At 38.0% G+C, this 24,104-nt stretch overlaps 1 protein-coding gene across 4 annotated transcripts in view; it reads right to left on the bottom strand.

Moving 5' to 3' along the window:
• The window catches only part of CDKAL1 (CDK5 regulatory subunit associated protein 1 like 1), a 389,233-nt gene that overhangs the window by 14,095 nt on the left and 351,034 nt on the right, over nt 1-24,104 (bottom strand). For all 4 annotated transcript variants that reach the window (XM_017730699.1, XM_008630909.2, XM_017730700.1 and 1 more), the window contains 2 exons: nt 16,435-16,518; nt 12,103-12,267 (listed from right to left, as the gene is read on the bottom strand). In XM_017730699.1, the coding sequence (XP_017586188.1) occupies nt 12,103-12,267; nt 16,435-16,518 (249 nt within the window). The remainder of the gene's footprint in view (nt 1-12,102; nt 12,268-16,434; nt 16,519-24,104) is intronic.

The raw sequence follows: 24,104 nt of genomic DNA, 5'->3' as shown, positions 1-24,104 counted from the left end.
AAATCACATGTGGTAGTTACACAAATCAGGAGAATAAGTTACACAAAAGTCAGAAAAACACAAATAAAACAGAAGATGACCTGAAAGTGGCAAACATATACCAATTGTCTATAGGGGTGAGAAATGCAAGCCCACAGGACGATAACTGTGGGGCTTAATCTAGTCTTTAACAAATTGATGGGTTTGGATTTTAAAATGTTTCATGTCTCCATACTAAAGCTTAACAGCACTACAACAGTTTTCTTTCATCACACAAGATACTCCCCCAAGTATAATTCATTCCTTTCCAGCTATTAAGAGCTGCACATCTGGCTTTCCCCTGTGGTTCTGTGACAAAATCTGATTATGCTACAGAATCTTAAGCACTCCTCACTGAAAAAATAATGAACTAACATTTCTTTGGACAGAGACACATGAGCTGAAAGAGGAAAAGAATTCCTGTCATTCTAAGCACTGCTTCCATCATTTCATCAAATTAAAGTTCTTGTATTTTAAAAAAAATATCTGTGTCAGAAATGGATATTCACAGCTGTCCTTTTTGTATGATAATTACGTTATCTGCATTTATCAGAGATTTTGTATGTGAGAATTGCAAAATAGTTTCCATACGGGTAAGATAAATCACAGTCACACTGACTGAAATGACTTAACAATCACATGTGAAGTCATGTCAAAACAAGGATGAGAGTTAAAAAAAAATCCTCTAGTCCTGATAACAGGACCCTTTCCTCAGGACCAGAAATCCATCTGGTCGATATTATGCATAGGTAGTTTTTGTAGCTATGTGATTTTTTTTGACAAAGAGAGCTTGAATGTACTGCCTACACATTTTTGTTCCTTCAAAAGTACTTTCACAAACATTTCCAAGCCACCCCAATTCAAAATGGAGCATTTGCTCAAATTCTGTGACAGTACACATATACAGGTATGAAGAAGAATCCATCAATTTGAAAGCCAAGACATTTAGTGAATAATTTTCTCATATAATATTGTGTCAAGGACCCCCTGATTATACTGAGACTGAAGAAAAATAACATTAATTTCCATGGGGCTTTTTCTTTTTGTTTTGCATTTGACATCTGGCTCTCTAGCCAGTCAGGTTTCATTCCTTTCACTATTTATCAATCACACATCCATCTCAGGCTTTAGTACTGGGGTGGTCAAACCTTTTTTGAGAGGTCACATGGGTTGACCAAGTGCCTAGACTGCCATGCCTTGCCAATCACCCGGCCAGACAGAAATGCGTCATGTAATTAATAGCTACGAGCTCTCCTGCTCCACACATCACATATGCTCCCACTTACATGACACTGACCTGGCAGCCTTTGGAAAAGAGGGCATTGGATAACACCAAATGAGCCAGGTGAACTCTTTAGGTTGTCCCACACCACAGGCTGCCCATTTTTGCACTGGAATAATGACAACATGCTCACCTATGCTCACATGTGTGGAGAGGGCTTCTTTACAGGCCAAGTCTCATGAAACAGGGTTTCTACTGGTAAGACCAGGTAAAAAGGCAAAATAAAAACTGTCATAAAGAAGACATTGATAGCACAGTGACATCAACACTCATGATAGTATTTGCTGACTTAAACGGAGCCAGAAGCTTGGGATTAACTATTTTCTTATAGGTAGATGAGCTATCTAAATCAAAAATGGTCTGCCTTTGGGCCCTTAATTATTCTGTGTGAGTGCCATCACCAAGAACAATTGAAAATGCACATTTCTTTTAGAAAAATATTTATAAAAAATTTTTAAATGTTTGTTTTTAATTTACAAATGATTTGTCAGCCCTTTTCTACAATAAGGAATAAGAAAAATCCATATTATTTCTTTCATACCATGGTGGCATTAATGAATGTGTAATTCAACTTTGGTTTTGAGCTTACACCACTGTATCCTAATTTAAAGTGACTTCATGCCAGTGCTTGTTACCTTAGCAATTGAAAGCTGAAGCACCACTGCAGTACATATATTTCCATCATCATGATTCCAGTTTTTTAAAATATCTAGGATTGAAGAAATATGTCCTAGATCATGATTTTGTTATTACACCAAATCTGAGTTGTGGTCCTGACTTGAGGAAAAGAAATGAAAGTAAATATGCTGAAACGTTAACATCCCATGGGCTTGAGTTTCAAGCACAGAAAAGCTGCGCTTGAAGCCCTCCGACTCTTTTGGAACCTCAAAACATGATCTGTTTCTGATGCCAACCTGCGAATCCACTTGGAGTCAACTCTCTGTGAAAATTATGAACAAGCTTTGGAATATGTTGTGATGAAAAAGAAAGGCTTAACACCTAAAGGACTCTATGAACAGATGCAGCACCAATTTTACCTTAGTGGGAACATGTATGGGATTTGGGCTATCTACACTACCCCTACCACACCACCACCATAACCTTTCATGCTAACCTGACTGTATCTTTCAATCCAGAATTCCTTCATCCCAGTGCTGGATCAGACAATTACAACAGATCCAGTTGTAATTTCTGGCTAGAATAGCTGGCATTAGAATAAATCAGTAGAAAATCTTTTTGCATCTTTGAGAAGGGTTCGGAGGTCTGAAATAACAAATTATAGGTGGGGGAGCTCTTCAAGTAATTTAAATACACAATGGGAAGTAGTCAGAGGAAGGTTATCAAGATTGGTGTACTGTACACTAACCACAAGTAAAGCTGTCTTCAATGAAGTACTTCAGTAACCAGTAATTTTTGTGTTTCTTTTACTTAATGGTCTTTGATAAAGCCCACAGGAACAGCTTGCTTTGGAACTTGCTAAAAGTAAGAACTGATCCTAAAGCTCAGTTTAAGAGTCAGGTCCTGTGAAAACTAATAGGCACTGAGCCAAGTTCCTTAGAGAGAATGCAAACTTCTACAGTGATTATTCCCCCTGTAGTTTGAGAAAACTCCTTTAAAAAATATCTTAGTGGGAGAGATTGTAGTAGGAGGGCAAGGGTTTATTTCTATTTTTTGGTCCAGTAAAACTGCAACAACACGCTTTAATTGCTAATGGCATGATAAAGGATCTGAAGGAAATGTTAAACTTGATGTGGAATACAGCCTGCAGAAACACAAAGTCACTGTATGTAACCTTTGAATAAGCACCAGTTTCTAAGTTTGCTTAGATGCTACAACATCCTGTGGACTGTCTTTGAGCATACAATCATTCCAATGTGTTCAACAGTCACAGTAAGTTCTCTGGATATTTTAGTGTAGTTAGAAATATATCCTTGGTGGACTAAATTTAAGGCTGTGAATTTCACATTCACTTCACTGAAGTACGGTATTTGAATATTTTAAGATACCTTTTCTCCAGTGTAGCCATCAAATAGAACTTATTACTCAACTGCAATTTAATTTCAGTCAAAGACATAGCCCCTGCAAATTTGCCTTTGAATTTTTATATGCAGACATCTCCCCAACTATAATTTAGTAGCGACAAAACCTTACAAAATTTGTTTCTTTCTCTTACTGAAAAGCCTTTTCCCCTTGTTCTTACCCTTCTTCCTTATTACCCTTGACACCACAAACTTAAAAAAAATCTCTAATTTCTAATTAATCTCTAACAAGTATATTAAAAGCACAAACATAAATTACTATGTCCAAATATTATAAAAGTCTGACTGAGAAATTATGATTAAAAATGGATCTGGGTATCCTACTATAACTCACAATTAATCCTAATATTGCCAGATCAGTTCAACGCTTTTTCAGTGGATTTGTCAGAACAACAAAAAAAAGCTACTTGCAAAATTTATGTGTACCTTAGCAATTCTCATTATCATAAAGGGAATAAGCAAGAACACAAAGGATGATTATTAGACTATTAGAAATCCATTAATCTACTCAGAATCTAATAAAAAATTTGAACATGTAATAGCATTAAAGGATACAGAACATGGCAGTTTACCTTTAACATGGTTTGGTAATTTCTTTGAAATGAGATACACTTTTAAAACAGTTCTGAGTTAAAAAAATAGCTTAATCTCATTACTGTAATTTTTATTGCCCTTCAAAACAATCTCAAAGGTAATGAATCATTTCACCTCAATGGTTTTGGCAACAAATACATTTCTAAGAGGTGGAAGTTCAACGTTCCAGAACTTTGTATGTGTAAATCCAAACCTCCTACTGACCTTTCATTTGGTGATGGGGAAAGCTGTATCATGAGCTCCATGTGCCTTTTTTGGGCTGTCCCTTTCAAGTATTCATGTAGAAAGACTATTTTGATTACAGCTTCAATACATGAGGAACAGACAGAAATAACATCCACTCAAGACATAAATATCTGGTGCCTCTGTGTGTTTGCTTGCAGGGAAAGGAGAGACAGGGAAGGAACAGAGAGAGAAATACTACTCAAGTGTGCTTTTTGGTGCTCTAAGGAGTACTAATAAAAAGGGATGACAAAATACTACAAGCAGAGACAAAATGTACACATGGGCTGAATATCTTTCACCTCTCTTTGTATTAAAAGTCTATTGGATGATTTTTGCGGATTGGATGTAGATGACTTCCAAAATAACATAAAAGTTGAGAAAGTTGTGGCAGCTATATTTTTCTCCTGAAAGCCAGTTAAAACTTACTGAAACATTGGTACATTAAACAATAAAGGATTACTAAAAACAAATGCTATCTGATGCTTCCCAAAGAGTCTGTTTGTTAGAGATCTGATGGAAATATTTTAAAAGGAACTCCTAAATATTACAGGGAGTGTCAAGCAGTTAAAATTACCATGGCTACACACTTCCGTATGCCAACAGAGAGCAGAACCCACTCACTGATCTTGCAGCGCAGCAGCAGCAGGTTAAGTACTAGAAATAATACACAAAAATGGTGGAACTATTTTAGCACTTGGAGTTTTACTTCTGGAGGCAGAAGGGGTAGAACATTTCTGTTTAACCTTTTCTTATTCTCCAGAAAGTGACTTCGAGTTGAATCCTCCCAGCCATTACTATTTCCATTTATTGCTTGGCTCTTGGGCGTGCTGTCTTAAATCACCTCTATGTATTTTAGCCCTCTAAGCAGGGCAGAGAAATGTGTTGGATCAGCACACTTGCACTGCCTACTGTTCTGGTTTGCAAGTCATCAAATGGCTACATTAAATGTTCACAGAATTACAGCAGATAAGGCTGGAAACAAAGAGGTCACCTAGCCCATACCCACCACCCAAGGTGGCTGACCTACATCTCAAGTGTTTGTCACAGATATGGGCTAAGTATGTTTCTAAAGATTAGTATTGATTAAAGCTCCCCAACCACTACACACGATTCAAGTGCTTGTCTAAGCCCAGCAAGAAAAATTTACTCTGCCCAGATGAAAGAATCGACCCCAAGTTTCAAATTTTAAGCCGAGAAACGGGCTTTCAAGCAGAAGAAAAATTCAAGTCAACTCAAATCCCCAAATAAATAAAGCCAACACAGCATGCAGATAATGTGTAGATCATGAAAATCAGCATCTAAGAAACAGCACATGGCAAATTTTTGTTCCTTTTCCAGGAAAAAATGAGACTTTCGAAGGTCCTTTTTAAAAACATCCATAGGTGGCACTGAGCTCTGCTCTTCAAAAGGAAATATTTCTCTTATTGCATTAATTTTATAGCGATCTTCATGAAAAAACTGAAGAAAATATAAGAAAAAAAGATTAATTAAGAAGAATTTTACGCCATCTTTTATGACCTCTATTTACAACTAGCAGGGAATACAAGTAACACATTAAATAAAACAGATTAATACACACAAAAGCACTAGGTACTTGTATACCTTGCCCTACAATCAGTTCTTTCAGAGAATCATTGAATCATAAAATGGTTTGTGTTGGAAGGGACCTTAAAGATCATCTATTTCCAACCCCCCTGCCATGGGCAGGGACACCTTCAACTAGACCAGGTTGCTCAAAGCTCCACACAACCTGGCCTTGAACACCTCTAGAGATGAGATAGCCACAGCTTCTCTGGGCAACCTGTTCCAGTGCCTCATTCCCTCACAGTACAGAATTTTTTCTGAGTATCTAATCTAAACCTACTCTCCTTTAGTTTGAATGCATTCCCCCTTGTCCTATCACTACCTGCTCATGTAAAAAGTCCCTCTCCATCTTTGTTGCAGATTCCCTTCAGATACTGGATGGCCACAATCAGGTCACCCCAAAGTTTCCTCCTTTGCAGGCTAAACAAGCCCAATTGTCCCAGCCTTTCCTCATAGGAGAGGTGCTTCATCCCTCCAATCTTGGTGGCCTGCTCTGGACTTGCTCCAACAGGTCCATGTCCTTTCTGTGCTGGAGATCCCAGACGTGGATGCAGCACTGCAGGTGGGGTCTCACCAGAGCAGAGGGGCAGAATCCCCTCCCCACTTTGCTGGCCATGCTGCTTTGGATGCAGCCCAGGACACATTTGGCTCTCTGGGCCGTGAGTGCCCATAGCTGGGTCATGTCCAGCCTCTCATCCACCAGCACCCCCAAGTCCTTCTCAGCAGGGCTGCTCTCCATCTGTTCATCCCCACACTGTGTTGATACCAGGGATTGCCCTGACCCAGGTACAGCACCTTGCACCATGGGCCCAATTCTTGAGCTTGTCCAAGTCCCTCTGGATGGCATTCCATCCTTCGGGTGCGACAACTCAGCTTGGTCACAAAAGAGGTGTCAGAAAGTGGGAGAGAGTGCAACTGAGCTACCGAAAGGTATGTTCCTAAGAATGCAAGAGCACCAAGTAGTGCACTGTATTTTCAGAAAGCATTACTTGAAAATGACTTTATATAGAAGACGTTGCCCTTTTTTTTTTCAGTATGTTTCTCTTTGATAGAAACTTCACCACATGTTTCTCAAATTGCCCTTTCTTGGACTTTGTGATACAAAGATCTCTTTGCAAAGTACCTTTCTGAGACAGGTAAAAGGCATACTCTATATTAGTTTATCTTTCTTCTTTGGAAATCCCAATCCTTCATTAGCATTTCTCGTACTTTCTACAGTTTCTGTTTCTGAACAGAAATTTTATGAAAGACTCCTCTACTCACACCTCTATGCCATTTTTTGATCTAAAATTTGCTTCCTCATTCTTTTTTTGCCCTAAATCTCTAATCTCTAGTTCCTGTTCAGGAACCAAATTTTCCACCACTTTGAAACTCCAGCACATGTAAAAACTGTGCTTATTAATTAACGCACATCTTCCACATTTCCTTCCAAGTCCTTGAAGGAAGTTTCCACTACAGAGATCTTAATTCTGACATGATTTCTTTCATTTCTGTTCCAGCAGAAGACATTTTCTTCCCCCTTCTACATTTTATTTTGCCTGCAAGTGAAGTGCCCTTTCTACCTGAGATCAGAGAGTTTCCTTTAAGCTATGCTTTGTTGAGTTTTCTTTCTGGCAGGCTATAAAGAAGTGTTTGATATATGCATCTTTCCTGTTTCTTAACATCAGAAAAAAAGGCTGGGTAATGTTTAAAGGTCATCTTTTGCTCACGTAACTAGAAAATACTGGTGGCTAACTGGAAGACCAGGAACATAAAGCTTCTTCATTAGTATCCAGAAGTACAATGCCACAATAACCTACTGCAGGTTATTGTGGCAGTTAAAATGCAGTGAGGATGGGCGAGAAAACAGGAACAAGCAGAATGACCAATTAATTGGTTGCTAACTGAAAACCAGTGTCTCATTCCTCATTTCCTCCAAAGATCCCAATGACTTGAATAACTATGAGCTTAACAGGCCAACTGTGGGTATTTCCAAGGCCTGGGAGCTACAGAGATGTGCACCAAGATCCCGGACTCACAAAAGGAGATAGTGCAAATGGCAGCTCCCAGCAGATGCCATTCACAGGGGAAGTGTTAGACATGGAGAATATCATCATAGAAACCAATGGAAAACAGAAAACTGGAAGATGTGCCTGTACTTGTTTGAAAAGAAAGTCAGTCATGGATGCGTTATAGAAACATGAACTGTGAACATAAAATAATCATGACTGGGGATTAAACAGCCTGTTAAAATTATTTTTTTTTCTCTCGCCTTAATTTTCCATCTGATTAGAATTTCCCACCAAAGGCCCTCAGACTTATGGGACTTCGATTCTGGTAATGCGTTGCAACTCTGGCAGGTAGCCAGCCCTTTATTTTTATCCCTCAGCTCTTTGGTCTTTTCTTCATATATTTCTCATCTTGCACTACTTTTTTCCTCTAGTCACAGAACATATGTAAACAACCAGAATTATTTTTGGAGTACAGAAGCATAACATACTCTATTTCTGGTTTTAACAAGAGATCATATTCTTGCAGATTCTTACTTTTTTTCAATTATTAGCTTTGGGCAAACGTTTGTCTGTAAACAGGATACATTTATTAGGTATTTTACTTTATGCTGCTGAGAAACAGTCAAGATCTCTAAATATGGCCAAATAAAACGAATACAAATATAAAATGCTTTTTAAAATTAGATTACATTCACACTGTTGACACACACTGCTGACTTTTCAAAAATATTATCCAACTATAATATACTCAACACTATGTGCATTGCAAACCGACCTCCAAGTCCTCAAAGACAAGTTTACCAGAGTGCTTAAGAACATAGAAGACATGCTAAATTGCTTTTCTGAATCTCAAAATGCTGAAGTGCACCCTTAATGCTTTGTCAACTCCAAGCCTGCCTCAATGAAAGGATGTAACATCTACAGCATTTATATCTTCTTTTTGTTCCTGTGAAACTTAACAGAACTAAATCTTGATCAAAGCTTTGAAATACTTATTCACTGATCTTTGTAATTGCGGTTAGTAACTCATGACAAGTTTGTTTTGTCTGAATGTTCATTTTAAGGTTACTGCCACTACTTTTTAATGTCCAGTTCACATACATCCTATGCTAGATTTACAAGAACCAAATAAAAAAATGTCTTTACGCGTGTTCATGCTTCATTGACTTCAACTTTCACCTGTATATCCTCTGCAATGTATGTCTTCTAAACACGGTACTATTACTAAATCAGCAACTGCACATTTTAAACCCAAGTCAGTCTACAGTAGATCTCAGTCAACTGAGATTTCCAAATGTGTTTGCCCCCTCCCAAATAGCCTCCCTGTAAAATTTTGGAACTCGGAGACAGCACTCTCTTTTGAGTGGCTTTTATAAAAAAATTCATGCTGAAGTAAAAAATGCATTTTACTACTTAGTATGTCCACTACAATCACTAAATCTGATTGCTTTGACAGTTTTTAACCCAAGCTGCTGACTCCAAGACTATTCTGTCCTTCCTGTCCCAAATTCTGCCACAGACCCTAACCTTACTGAATGTCAAGACCTTGTTCTAAGCCCATCTACTTGGTTACGGTGTTTTCCTTAAAGAATATAATAACTGTAAGACATTCTACATCATTAGTACATTAATGGATATATATATTAGCTGTGTTCTTAATACGCTGAAAAAGCATGAAATGCTAATAATACTCTGAATTAATTCTGTACATATTTGCCTCCTTACTTGTCACAGATATTCAATGTGTGAATATTTCATGGACTCTCTAAATTGTCCTTTGTGTTTTTGCATTTTGCATTCCCTCTTTTTCAGTCAAATCTGTTGACTCCAGTTGGCAACCTACTTCTTTTATTTCTTTGGACCAATTTGCTGCCAGAGTCATGCAGCCGAAATGGTAAAAAAAGGCCTACAACTGTTCCTTCAGACACACATGTTGCTTGTGGTGCTCCCTCTGAATTTGTCAGAAAAAATTATTCAGGATTATGTGTCAGATGAGAAAGAGAGCACACATCTGCAGATAAGCTCTGATCCTTTGGAGTACTTCTTGCAGCATCTAAAGAAGTATCTTCTTGCTTAGGATGAGTTTATGACTTGCTTTGACATCCTCAGATGATGGTACTCTCAAATGATTAATTTCCTTAAAAACTAGTTTCAAAAGCTTTCACTCTTTCTGTGAGCATTCCTCGTTAGACAGAAGTACAGCTGTGATGGATTTTGAAACACCTTTTTTGAATACGTTTTTTGAAACACTGTGTCCTATCCAAGTTAATGAAAATACTGTTAACTGTAAGCAGACCTTAATTCTTGCTCATTTGTGTGCACAGTGGAAAATTTATCCAAGATTTTAGTTTATCTTTTTCTGCAAGCTGCAGAAAACCTAGCAGAGACACTTGGGATCTTATTAAAGATCCAAGATATTTTGCTACTTTTGAGGGAGTATCTGAATTCATCCGTTCGGAGTTGCCTCCTTCATCTTTCCCCAACCTGCCATCCACGCATGTAACAAGCTATAAAGGGTTCACATGACCCTCATATGTTGTTCCTTTTATCTTGCTCAAAGCATCTTTAGTTGGAACTACACGTCTTGAGCACACGCAGCAGGAAGTGCTTCCCAGCAGTCCAACCAAACAGAGCAACCCAAATTGCATCCTGCAGTCAGCCAGAAACCCAAGCTAACTTTTGTGGTAAACTGACTTTTTTTTCCTGGAAACCTAAAGAAAGTTCCTGAGTTGCTATTTATATGTATGATTTTTCAGGATGAACTTCCCACTAAGAATTTCAGTTCATGTTCTATGTATTATACATTGGCCAAGTGTGATTAAAAGCTTTCAGCTGCAGCTTCTATGTACTAAGGATGTTCCATTTACTGAAATACTGAGATTCTATTTTTTCCATTAAGCAGAAGTTCCTAACATTTCCAGTGGACCAATCATAAATAATATACTCCCTTGAAGGAGCACTGGTAACCATGAAAGTCAGGAAAAGCAATTTGCCTTATCATTTGCCTGCTGCAGCCATTTACAGGGGAATTCCAAGTACTTGTTCATGCCTATCCAAAGGGCAGGACCAGATCTATGTATCTCAATGAGTCCCTATGGAAATTATCAGTATCCTTGATTTTAATAATTTTATCCCTCATTTTTAACAGAAAAAAATTCAGTCAAGAGTCTGCTTGCTTGTCCCCATCTACAAGCTTCTGGCAGCACATACTCAGTTTAATGACAGTCTTGGTTCTGTTCCAGAAGATTATTAAAAAAAAATGTTCTGATGAAAAAATCAGCTGTGTTTAAATAGCTACACAGTCCAACCAGACAATTTGAAGGTTTTGGCTGTTTTTTATCTCTTACAGACCCTTATCAGGCCAATATATGCATACACACAGACAATATTAATGGAGAGCTTAGTAATGTGCTTGTGCTTAAGTGTCATGATCTGCTGAACACATTACAGTAGGTGCATTACAGGGAGTGCATTATTGCTGCTCTACATTTCCACAGCCAGGCTTATCCAAGAGACCAGGGAGCTTAGCTTAACACTGGTCACCTCAGGTATGCCTTGATGATGTATTTTAAATGTGACTACTTAGAACATAAACAAGGGTATGTCTATACTTTAATACTTGTCAGCAATTTACTGTAAAAGCAGTAATGCGGCTGATAAACTGCCAATTATCCTTCTTCCATGTGCTACATATTTTTTGGAGACCCTAACAACAGTGCTGGAGAAAAGACATGAAATGATGCTTAGAAATGTGATACACATTTTCATTTCACACTCCATCAGTTTTTACAACTAGAGCTCCATGAAATGTATGAGAATACTTGGCTAACAGCCATATCTACTGAGGTGTAAAATAAGAATCAGATCTCTTTTTTAAGAGTTTCATTTTCTTTACATGACTAAATCAGATGTTGACCTTTTTCCAAAATATATTGTAAGTATTCCATATCTCTACCCATCAATTAATTTGGGATTTCTGAATCGTGTTTAGACCTGTTTTAACAGATATGTAATCAATACATATTTTTTTAAAAAACAGCTTTGTAAAGAAAAGTAAACTGATTCATCCTACATTGAATTATATAATTACTGGTGTTTAATCTTTCCAATTCTAGTGCGTTCTTTTTCCATATTGCATCTTGAAACAAGAAACAAGTGTATTATTGCCTTTATAGTCAGCAAAGTAAAGCTACAGGCATCAGCAAAAACATATTTTGAATTCAGATTTCAATCTGTCAGAAAAGATTAAAGCTTCATGCATATATAAATGGGAACTATAAAATAATAACAGATACATAGCATGGAATCATTTTGCTTGAACAGCTGTGGATTTACCAGCGTAGTAAAGCAGAAAATGTCTTTTACTCACCTCTGTTAAACCAGAAACTTCTCCTTTTGCTAACGGTCTGGTGATGGATGCAGTGTGAACTCTGGCATCTGATACTGGCTGCCCCTTCATAAAATGTTTCCCAGCTTCATAAATATTCACTTCTACCATCTTACCCATTAACAGAGGATCCTTTGGCACAAGAACCTTTCAAATAAAATAAAGACATTGTTACTAAATACCACAAGGAACATTAGAGCCTCTAGTATCCACTTAGAAAACAGATTTTTGATAAACATCAGAGAAAATCCTAAATCTTAAACATTTTAGTCACCAGTGTACACTACAGCCCCTGACACACTTGACTAGTAAGATCTCCAGCTTGCATTCTTCAAGAGCTTTGCAGTGTTAGCTCAGCTCTTTTCGACTCCAACCGATTCCTTAAGTCATGTTTTTTGATTGATGATAAAGTTGGGCCTGAGTTGCAGCTTTTGAATCCAGACCCAAACAGTTCCCAAGGGCATTTGTACTACACGGTTCTAACAGACTGCTGCATAGCTTCCTATTTCCATGTCCATCCCATGACATTTAAAAAAAAAAAAAAAGTTTTTGAGTCTGTAAAGGCTTTAGGACAGAAATTATACCCTTGTTTCTCTTTGCACAAGCCTTTATTTTGATTGTGCAGATCCTTCACAGCTGAGATGCATGACTGACAGTGAATGCCTGTAAAAATAGACGAGTGTGTTTCTTGGGTCAGCAGCTAATGCCACCCCTTCCTGAATTTGCACAACTATGATATCAGACAGTCCCACTTCAGAAAAAAGACAGCACATAACAGACATGTTCCTAGGTCATGCATTTTTAAAAAGAAGGAGCCCTACATACAGGAGCAACACTTCTTGCTGGAAGAATAAATGGAGTTAAAACGGCTCTAAAATAGATAAGCAGTTGAAAAAGAAAAGTAGTGTAATTTCCTGATTAAATTACTTTTTTTACACTGTTTACAACGAAAAAATTGAATCACAGGGACTTATTTAATCACATTTACTTGAAGCAGAATCACAGGATGGGTCAGGTTGGAAGGGACCTCAGAGGGGTCATCTAATCTCTGGTCTAATCTCCCTGTTTGAGCAGGGTCATCGTAGAGTACATGGCACAGGACTGCATCCAGTTCTGGAATTTCTCCAGAGAGGGAGACTCCACACCCTCTCTGGGTAATCTGTCCCAGTGTGTGGTCACCCACACAGTAAAGTTCTTCCTCATGTTCAGGTGGAACTTCCTGTGCATCAGTTTCTGCCCGTTGCCTCTTGTCCTACTGCTCAGCACCACCAAGAAGAGCCTGGAAAAAGCCTCCTGACACCTTCCCTTCAGATGCTTATGGACATTGGTGAGGTTCCCTCTCAGTCATCTCTTCTCCAGGCTGAACAGGCCCAGCTCCCTCGGCCTGTCCTTGAAAGAGAGATACTCCAGTCCCTTGAACATCTTTGTTGCCCTGCACTGGACCTGCTCCAGAAGCTCCATGTATCTCTTGTACTGAGGAGCTCAGAACTGGACACAGCCTCACCAGGGCTGAGTAGAGCTTTTCAAAGACAATGATTGCACCTTTATATCTTGATTCTTTGATGCTGAAATTGAAATGCCTTAAAATGGCTTAATTTTCAAGACTACATGTGCAGAGGATTTTCAGAGAAAAAATCTGTGCCACCCACATTTGGAGGGCCTTTTGTTGCCAAACACTGCCTCTTCATTTTCACCTATCACAACTGTTGACCGTCCCCCTTGGAGGAAATCCCCACCAGTGCTTTCCCTTCTTCCCTGAAAGCTCAAGGTGTTCATGACTGTGTTTCCAGATCCCAGGATTCTGCTGAGCTTCCTAAGCATCTTCCAAGAAAAGCAGACATCTTTGCCTTTCAGAGACAGGCAAGCTGAGACTAACCAAACACAAAACCAGGATCCTAATGCTGAGAGTGTGTTACAATGTCACTGGATCACAGTTATTCCCATGTAATTCATCTTGGGCAAATTTAAATCAAAGGGAAATTAGGGAGCTGAGTATATCACTGGGCTCATGACCTCTGTAAATCTTCTATCTCCTCATGCAAAAGGGCAGTAACCAAATATAAACCCAACTTCAGAAAAAGAAAGAGGTTACTTAAAATAACTGTGAGGAACCGTAAACAACCAAGCATCCAGGCTTGGCATACACTCAGATATTTTTTTGATATAAGTATTTGTTCAGAAAAAAAATCCTTAACCGTATTTCTAAGAAACTAAGCCATACCAGCAGAAACTTTCAGCTTGGCTGTTGACCTGGCAAAGCACTCTGGTCACTTTAGACTACTCTGTTCAATGTAAACTATATCACCTAAGCCTCCACAAATGTCAGCTGCAGCTCCACCAAAGTCGGCCACTGAAGCTCTATTGACGTGGGTCTAGTAGCAAATCCTTCAGATGACCTCAGTGAAGACAGAACACATTTGATAACTATTTGAGTTAACAGAACACTATACCAGGACTCTGAGCTTCAACTTCCAGTAATATATAATATGATATTTAGACTTTAGAGTGGTTTTCAATTTACTGTGATTGAATTTACTGCTATTAATCTTAGTTACTAGCACTGATTCTTGTGCTTACCTGGGTGAGCAGTAGGATACTATCCTTGTGAAACATGCCACACATAAGATTTTAGGGAAAAGATTTACATTTTCATAGTGGAAAGCATTTCTTCCCAAACAGAATTTAAAATGATTCCCTACGTGACCATTTGTATTTCATTAATTCTTTACCAGTCCCACTCATGAGCTGTATTAGGTGCTGTAAAAACACACCACAAAACATCAACACTTTTTTTCCTGTACATATTACTTTTCTTTTAATAAAGCTTCCATAAAACAAGCATTGAACAAAAAAGCCTAAGAAATTTCTTTTTAATCTCCATGTGGAAGACCATGTTCCTCAACTCGGACTGATAAGCTACAAAATCAAGGAGCAGCGATACATAGACAGAAGTTGGATTTGTAACGAAAAAAGAGATTCATCAAAAAAAAAAGGAGAAAGTGAGGAAAAAAAAATTAATGACCCAGATATCTAACAGAAACAGCTATTTCAAGAATAGCAATGTTACTTACTACTAAGGGAAAAAAATAATAAATAAATGCTGTAACATAACCCAAAACCAGAAGAAAGCACAGCCATCCTTAATAGTCTCTCCAGGTTCAGCAAACTGAATACCTAATGGCAACAAAAGCAAACTGTAGACAGCTTAGTGCAAGAAAATGGAGAATAAAATGATTCAGGAAAGCCAATTTTATTGGTTTTAAGCAAATCATTGGCTTTTGAGCAAAAATAACAATTTTGTGAAATAGATGTTGTACTTCCTTCCTAGCTCAAAGATGTTTTTGTGTGGCAAGAATTTATCTACAGAAAGTACAGAGAAGGAAATGACAAAAACTAGAAGGAATGGATGCCATTCAGGGGGACCTACACAAGCCTGAGAAGTGAACCCACAAGAACATAATGAAGTTCAAACAAGTCCAAGTGCAAGGTGCTGCAGCTGGGTTGGGGCAATCCCAGACATAAGTACAGACTGGGAGAAGAACTCACGAAGAGTGAGAATTTTCCTGGGATGCTATCCAGACAGACCCTGACAGCCTTGAGAGGTGGGCCTGTGCAATCCTCATGAATTTCAGCTAGGCCAAGTGTAAGATCCTGCACCCGGGTCAGAGTAATTCTAAGCACAAATACAGTTTGGGCAGAGAATGGATTTGAAAGCAGCCCTAAGGAGAAGGACTTGGGGGTGCTGGTGGATGAGGCTGGACGTGAGTCAGCAATGTGCATTTAGAGCCCAGAAAGCCAAACGTGTCCTGGGCTGCACCCAAAGAGGGATGGCCAGCAGGGTCCCTTCCAGTCCAAAACATTGTATGATTCTATGAAATACAACATATCACACTGAAGTGTTAATCTAAAAAAGTTTCTGACCCTTCTATTGTTAGAATTTTTTTTTTTTTTTGCAAATTGCATTGCCTAAAACACTTTTCAGAAAGATGTATACAAATTTTCATGACTGAACTATTCAGAAATCAATGCTTTGGGGACACAGAAATTAAAATTACTCCAATAATTAACATCTTCTTAAACCACGCTGTATAGTCAAACATCCACCATATATTTCTTAACATATTTTCAGGTAAATTATATTTACAACACAGAAACAAAATATCTCATAAAAAAGTCTTGATGGTCACATGTTTCCTGAAAAATGCTTCTTATTTCTTTACTAGTTTTTTTTTTTCATCCTGACACACTGTGTTGCTGAGATTATCAGAAAGCAAAGATAAAACAAAAGATGTTGTTTGGTTTATTTAACTGTACCTGCTCATAGAAAGGATTGTGAGCGACATAGTAATTGGAGTCAAAGGATTCTTCTGTTACCAGAACTCTCTGCCTCTCACCAACCTGGAAAATAGAAGACAAGAGATGACTCAGAAAGCAAAACCAATGAATTATACTGAGAAGAGAACTGCAGCTACAAACAAATGCCCTTAGCAGAAAAAAATCAAATTCTCTGAGGAAATTCTGTATCAGCAAGAAAGTGGAGTAGAGAACACTCTATTTACAAGAGTCTAAAACTGACAGGGTTTAAAGTCCGAATCGAGGGCTAGAACTGAGGGAGTAATAGCCTAACACGAAAGTCCAGTTCAGAAATATAAACTGATTTTTACTTATTAATATGACAGCAAATAAAAATGTCAGATGTGAACAAAGTCCATTCATCTTCATCCACCTAATGAAAAAATTCTGCAAACATCACCAAAAAGGTATCTTCTCTTTAAAAGCCACACTTGCTATTTACAATGCTAGGGCATCTCCTTATCCCCACTTGGTGATCTCACTTTGCTGTATGAGTTCACACTGATTTCCATGACAGTGGAGCCAACACTGCATATTACAAAGACTCAAGAAGAAGAGGTTTTAACAGCTCACAGACCCAACACATTAAAGGCAAAATAAACACTGATCTGAAAAGACCTCTGCTTCAATTATACTTCCCAAATTCCAAATGCACTAACACAGTTTAAAGGAAGCACCAATTTTAAAACTAAATGGAAGTTAAATCGAAGACGCCAAGACAAATCAGTTGTATTTAGGGGCCAAGCAGATATGGAACAAAATCTGGTTTTCCCCAAAGTTCAAAATCCCCCACATAACACCTCTGGTCTTGTCCATTACTGAGTTTATGATGAAGTGTATAGCTTAATTTCTGCAAACCTGGAAGGACATTTAGCTCACATTTTCAGTCTGACCCCATCTTTACTTTTTCCATCTAAATGTGCTCTGGATTATTTCCAAACTCTTTGACAAATGCATTCTGCAATTTACAACTGTCTAGCAAGTTAAATTTACTCACTGCTTTTATTACTATTTTGAGACTCAAAAAGGTTTCACATTTTACTCCAAAGTTTGAATATCTATGAGCAAAGTTACATTCCCCTCCCCTCTCCCTGAAAGACTCGCACCACATCCTAGTGGCAGCTGTTACACACAAGCTTTAAGACCTCCATAGTAAGTTCCACGTGAATCAGCAAGATGCAGAGTGGGTAATAACGTTTTGACTCTTTAAGGTACAAGCAGTAAAACATAAGATTAGAATTTTCTCTTACAGTTAATGGCAGAAAATAGAATTTTAAGAAATTGAAACAGCAATGTCACATCTATAAGGTACAAGCAGTAAAACATAAGATTAGAATTTTCTCTTACAGTTAATGGCAGAAAATAGAATTTTAAGAAATTGAAACAGCAATGTCACATCTACATTACAGTATATATATATATATATATATATATATATATATACAGACATATATATGGATACACACATGATACATATCTAATTCTCCACTTGCTAAACAGAAAGACTTCACAGAATAACTCTTGCCTTCCCTTCCTCGTACATTTATCTGGAGCATTCCCACAGTAAACCCTGGAAAGCAAGGGAGACAGCGAGCACCCAGTTCATTTCCCCAAAGGCAGTTAGACTTCACTCCCCAGCACCACAAGCTGTGGGGTACACAGCAGAAGGGGGAAAAACCCTGAGTTCCAGACCTAGTAACAGAATCCTAATAGTAGAAAATATGTATATTTCTGCAGACTTTTAAGAGGTGTTTAAGACTTGTTTATAGCACATTTAGAATTTCCATTCTCTGGGAAGTCTGCAATTACAAATCACAACAGATAAAACATACTCAAATTTTAGTAAAAATCCAGTGTTACCAACAGTATGGGATTTTTTTATTATTACTTTCAAGGAAACAGTTATTAAATTCAAATCCCCAGAGGAGATTTGCAAAACATGTCAATAAGGCACTTGAGATAACTACTCCAGTAATAAGATTACAGAGAACATTTCCCCTAAACTGAGAGGTTTTGTTACTTCTACAATATTTGAGACCACAGCTTTTAAAAATCACAACTCAACATCTGCTGTAGCACTGAAGTGCTGAAGTCTCAGATGTCCTGCAATATTATGAAAAAGAGGAGGACAGAGTGTTAGATAAGCAACATTCACCCTTGGGCAAACATGCTACCACTGAAAAGCACCAAGGCCAATCACTAAGTCATGTCCTCACATCGTATTTATTATTTACCAACACTGAAATTTAGCAAAAGTGGCTTGAAGCAATATTGGGTCTATAACTCATTTTTCAGTTGTCTTGTGGTTCCCTGGGTCTCTCTGGTCATAACAGACTGCCTTCATCGTGGCTATGAACCCTGCCTGTGAGGCAGACTAGGCTACATGTGTTATCTTCATACTCTCAGATGACAGAATGGTAAGCATACTATGCAAAAAAAAAAAAAAAATCAGAGGGAAGAAGAAAAGAACACCTGTGTTAGATCATTTGATATAAGCTGTGGTTTCTTCAGAGACACGTTGCCAGTTTTTTTCATCTTTGCCTCCAGGAGCCAAAAAAGGTCAGGTCTCCACGTCTCAGTGGGCCAGAGGGAGAGCTTCTGAGCTCAGAATTTCTTGGGAATGGGAGGAAATCAGGAAGACTGAATTCATCACATAGCATCAGAATGGCGGCATTTAAGTTGAGGACCAGACGTTCAGAGGAGCCAAACAGCCTATACCCATTTACAGTACATGCAGACAGACACACACACACACGCACACACCAAAGACTCGCATGGCATACTGTAAGGAACAAAAAGTAAACCCAGTAATTGTCCACTTGCTGAACTTATGGATCTGTAGCCTTGGCCAAGGCTGAGCTCCCAGAGAGATACAATACTCAGCTATTTGCAGACTCTTTTGCCATAACAACAGGAAAGGAAAATTCCATTTAATGAGTTAGGCCATTGCGTATTCATGATCTACAAGACTAATTGGCTACATGCATTTGTAAGACAGAAAATTACTATCTATCCTGCATCCAAGTATAATTAAGAAGAAATGTAAGTACGCAGAATGCAGCTTTGGTATTGAAATTTGTTCAAAAAGTGGAATATGTCATCATTTCTGCAATTATTCCCCTGGGATCTCTAAGTGCCTAAGTTTCACCTCTCTCAGAATTTAAATATGCAGAAACCAGACATGATATCTAATAACAGTTATAATTATAATAACTTTGATGATTTTTTTTTTCAGACATGTAGCAGCAGAAGTAGTTCAGTATCTTATTTTTATTCCTATTCTTTCATCTGCTTCCACAGGTACACATGAGTTCTCAGGGAACTACAGTTCTGCCAAAGCATTTGGAACTGAGGCAACTCAGCCTTGGCATCTCGATTTGGAAAGGATTCCTATAAAAGCATTATTTTTTTCTTTATGGATGACATTATGAAAATATTTATGAATGATAGCAAAAAAACCTTGCCCAGCAACCTCCCCCATGCCAAGGTGGACTGGTCACATAACTTACAGGAGGGCAGCTTGCTTTCACCAAAAACAGTGCAACAATCACCGCTGGTCTGATCACTTCCTGCACTGCAACAGTTACCAGGAAGTTTGTAAATCTCAGAGTTAGTAATCAAATCACTTAGGAACTTTTATTTCATTTTCATTTATCCTACAGGAAATTCTGACATGATAATTCTTTAACTCAGTTTTTCCTTTACCGGAAACCACGAAAAGCAGTTTTTCCAGCTGGCTGATTTTATAAAATAAATGAACAGCAAGAAATGGCCAAAATCCTTCTTGGCTGCAGTCAAACTAAGTTTCTTTTTTAAACCAAAACTGACTGAATCACATAAAATACAAGACTGATTTTTAAACTCTAGAACAGTTTGCATGCCAAGGACGGTCCCTTTTTACATGCTTTGACAGAATATTGCTACGTAACGTCAACTGTGGTGCCTGCTGTGATTACACTTAGGTAATGCATACCCCCCTAACTTTTTTTTTTAGTCAATTAAGACTATGATTGCACAGCCAGAGCATGTGGCCCAGGAACTTTCTCAACATTTCCTTATCATTCTTTTACCTGCATTTTATCCGCTTTGTTTTTAAGAGCCTCTGATTGGCTAAAAAACCATAAATTAATAACCACCGTATTTCTGTATTTCTCCCATAGAAGAAAGCACACTGCCCATGCAGCATCTCCACTGATTTAAAGACACTGGTCAAAGCCTCCTTCAGGCTAAGTTGAATTCATAGTGGAATTGGTAAGCATGTCTCCATCTGTCTTGAAGGAGGCTGGCTTGGATTCTGACCCAAATCATTATGGAACATACTTAGTACAAGGCTTGGAAGCCACATAAAAATCTGCTTTCCTGTATTTGTTATTTAAATGCGTCATAAAGCAAGCAATGAAAAATACACACCATCACAATTTATGTATGCATGTTTTAGCATATTATTCTGATGTATAGAATATTTCTGGTAAACATGCATAGTTGACCTTTATTAAGTATAACAAAGTTTAAGCAAAAGCAATGTAGAAAGTGTTTATTCTACATCAGTTTTGGTTTACTTCTCTTCTGATTTTTCATTTGTGGTCTAATTATTTTGAATAAATTTTAGTAATTATGCAGACTGTATTCTTCACTATAAAGCAGAAAAAACCTGATGGACCTACTTTTTATAAATCATGTGAATCCTTCTGTAAATAGAAGCCAAATTTCTTGAAAATTATAATTAAGCATTCTCTAGGTCTTCTGTTTACATATTGTAGGTGTTTTCTACACTTGACAGAGAAGTCAGTGTGCCACAACCTCCCTGTAAAAGAGATGACGTTTCTAGAAACTTATGACATGGTCCTGTTTTGATGATACCAGAACACATTTCTTTTAGAAATCTCCTTTTTACTGCTTTATTCTGCTATGCAGCACTGCTCCTCCAAAATTTAGGGTGTACACACCCCTCCCTTTGTGAAGGTAGTATTGGAGACAAAGCATGGACTTAGAGCTCTTCTACAAAGTTGTTAGGGATTTAAATGTGGATATTGGAAAGCAGTAAACATTAAAATAGTTCAGCTCCTGAGCATGGCACTTTTTATGCTGGGATAAATATACTTTTCTAGCACACAGCATAGACAGCTGCCACTTCACTAAGGTTCATGTTACAGATGCTGTCCAATTCCAGATGGGTAAATGCCTCCTTTTTTATTATGTTATGTTCAGTGCATAACCCTGCACAGAAAGACAGTAACAGAGTGACATGAATATTTAGAGTTCCGTATCTCTTACATCATACAATAATCAGCCAGATTAATCTTTACAACATGTGTCTGGCCCATTTTACACCTGAGGAAAGACACAGAGAACCTGACCACTCCAGTGCTGCAGAGCAAGCAGCTGTATTCACTACATGGACTTCGTGTATTCCTACTTCCTCCTCCCACACCTAGACAAAGCTGCCTCAATCCTACAATGCCACTAACTAGCAACAAAACCAAAATTCTCGGTGTTTTTCCTGTACTTATATTGCTCAGGGTTTTTTCAACCCTGGAAACACCACTGGGTGATTGTCTTCACACACAGGAAAATATTCAGCTCTTAACTAGTGAACTCTGGAAACCCAATAGAAAAGCAGACAATGTTCAGCAAAGTGTCTCATTTCACCATCAACCAATACAGCTGAATTTGTTAAATCATCACTATCAAACTGCCCTTCTTTAAACAGAGCTGCAGATTTTTTTGTTTTTAAAAGATTGCATAGAAAGTATGACTTATGAAATATTACCTAGGCAAATGTCTTTTTTAAAATTTTGTTTTAGGCACACTTGCTTCAGCCACACTGCTCTTACCACAGCATCATTCAAAATTCAGAATGGACACAGGCAACAGATGCCCACAGAAAAAACTATTTCAACCATTTTCCAGGCTGGCTTGAGGCTGTGCAAGCTGGAAGGAAGGATTAGGTTTAAATTAAAAGACAGCCAGCTCTAATCATACACAATCAGCATAACAAAAAAGTGCCTGAGACCTTCAGCAGAAGGCACTGCAGCTCATTAACAGCAAGTGAACACTTTCTCTTTGGTCCCCTTACGAATTTGTTGGCATAGTTATGGGGGAGGGAAAAGGTAGGGAGAGAAAGAGGTGAGAGATAGACAGATAGAAGTAGACTGCTTCTGCTTTCTTGGCCCACTGCTCACGCTTCAGGGTAAATAGATCCTTTCTATTACTGTGCACCTGCATCTGACTGCTTCATTCTGATTTGGTCTCCTGCTGGGAAAATGTAGCTTCTCCCAGCACATACAAACCCTGCCATGCAGCTTAGATGAAAATTATATTCAGAGATGTGAGCGGTGACCTAAAAATGACAACTGGTCCTCAAAATATCTTGATTCCTTTTAAATTCTGTAAGCTTGCATTTTGCTTGTCTCTCCTTTTCACTGCCTAGAAAAGGGGTAATAAAAGTAGTATGTTGACAACCCTGTCATACTACATTTCTAAATTTCATTGAGTGCGTACAATATTATAAAAGGAAAGTAAGTTTTCTGAAATGGGAGATACATATTGCCCCTGAAAGAGGATTCTCTCACTGGATCTTTCTGTTGTAAACCTTGGCTTAAGCAGCAAAATGATGAGGTGTCAGAAACTGGCTTTCGTCTGGATCCGGCACATCGCTGCTAAGACACTGTTTTCTTGAGCTCTCTGAAATGCATTTCCACACATGTAAAATCCAACTCTGACTGTTACACAGAGGAGTGGCCACAGAGGTGGGGAAGTTGCTACAGCAATATAAAGTACTCTGTGCAAAACTGGTATTTGAGACTATCGGGTAGCATAACCACTCAAGCAACTGCCTTAATTTAATACTCACAAAAGCCTCTCCCTCACTCTTTTTCAAATCATCTAACAAACCCCATAAAACTGTGGCAAATACCTACAGAAAACATCTAAATAAAAATATTATCTCAAAATAGGAACAAGAAACATCTGAGAAGGTCTAAAATATGTTTAAGGTCTTCCTTTCATATCCATAGCATTTCACAAACAAAACAAAAGAAACTAGACAAAGAGTCTACCCTTAAGAAAACTTAACATTTAAATAAAAGTATAGGAAAGCATACTATCAATGCTGATTTTATAGAACAGAAGATGGCCTTTAGGAGAATCTTTAAAAAATATTTTCAACTTCCAGCCAATTTGGCAATCGGATTATGGTGACATGAATAAACAAATATTTGGGTTCTTGAAATTTTATTTTTTTCCAATAACAAGCTAAGCCTGTAGTGAAATGAGGCAACCAAGCTTAAAAGAATGATGGTCTTTGTTAGGAAAGGCCATCCTTATGCTTCTTCTGTGAAATTATTTAGAATTATTTAGATTGGGTGTTTTTGCTGGAAGCAGTTCCTTAAGATACACTGCGTATTTCCAAGTGATTTAAGCACAATATGAAGTGGTAGTTGCTAAGGCAACAATATGCAATCCCTGCTTCGGTGATCTCTTGTAACAGCTGCATAAGCCCAGGCAAGTATCAGTTATATGAGAATTTATACATCAGCTTGGTAAATACCCTATCAAATAACTTCTCCAGGAATTGCTCAGGAACTTGCAATACCAAACTGTTTACTCAGACTAAAGTCTTGCCTACACGA

This window comes from Corvus brachyrhynchos, unplaced genomic scaffold (assembly GCF_000691975.1).
Source record: "Corvus brachyrhynchos isolate BGI_N302 unplaced genomic scaffold, ASM69197v1 scaffold43, whole genome shotgun sequence".
NCBI lineage: Eukaryota > Metazoa > Chordata > Aves > Passeriformes > Corvidae > Corvus > Corvus brachyrhynchos.
The sequence above is the reverse complement of the archived record's forward strand: the minus strand, read 5'-3'. Positions and strand labels throughout refer to the sequence as shown.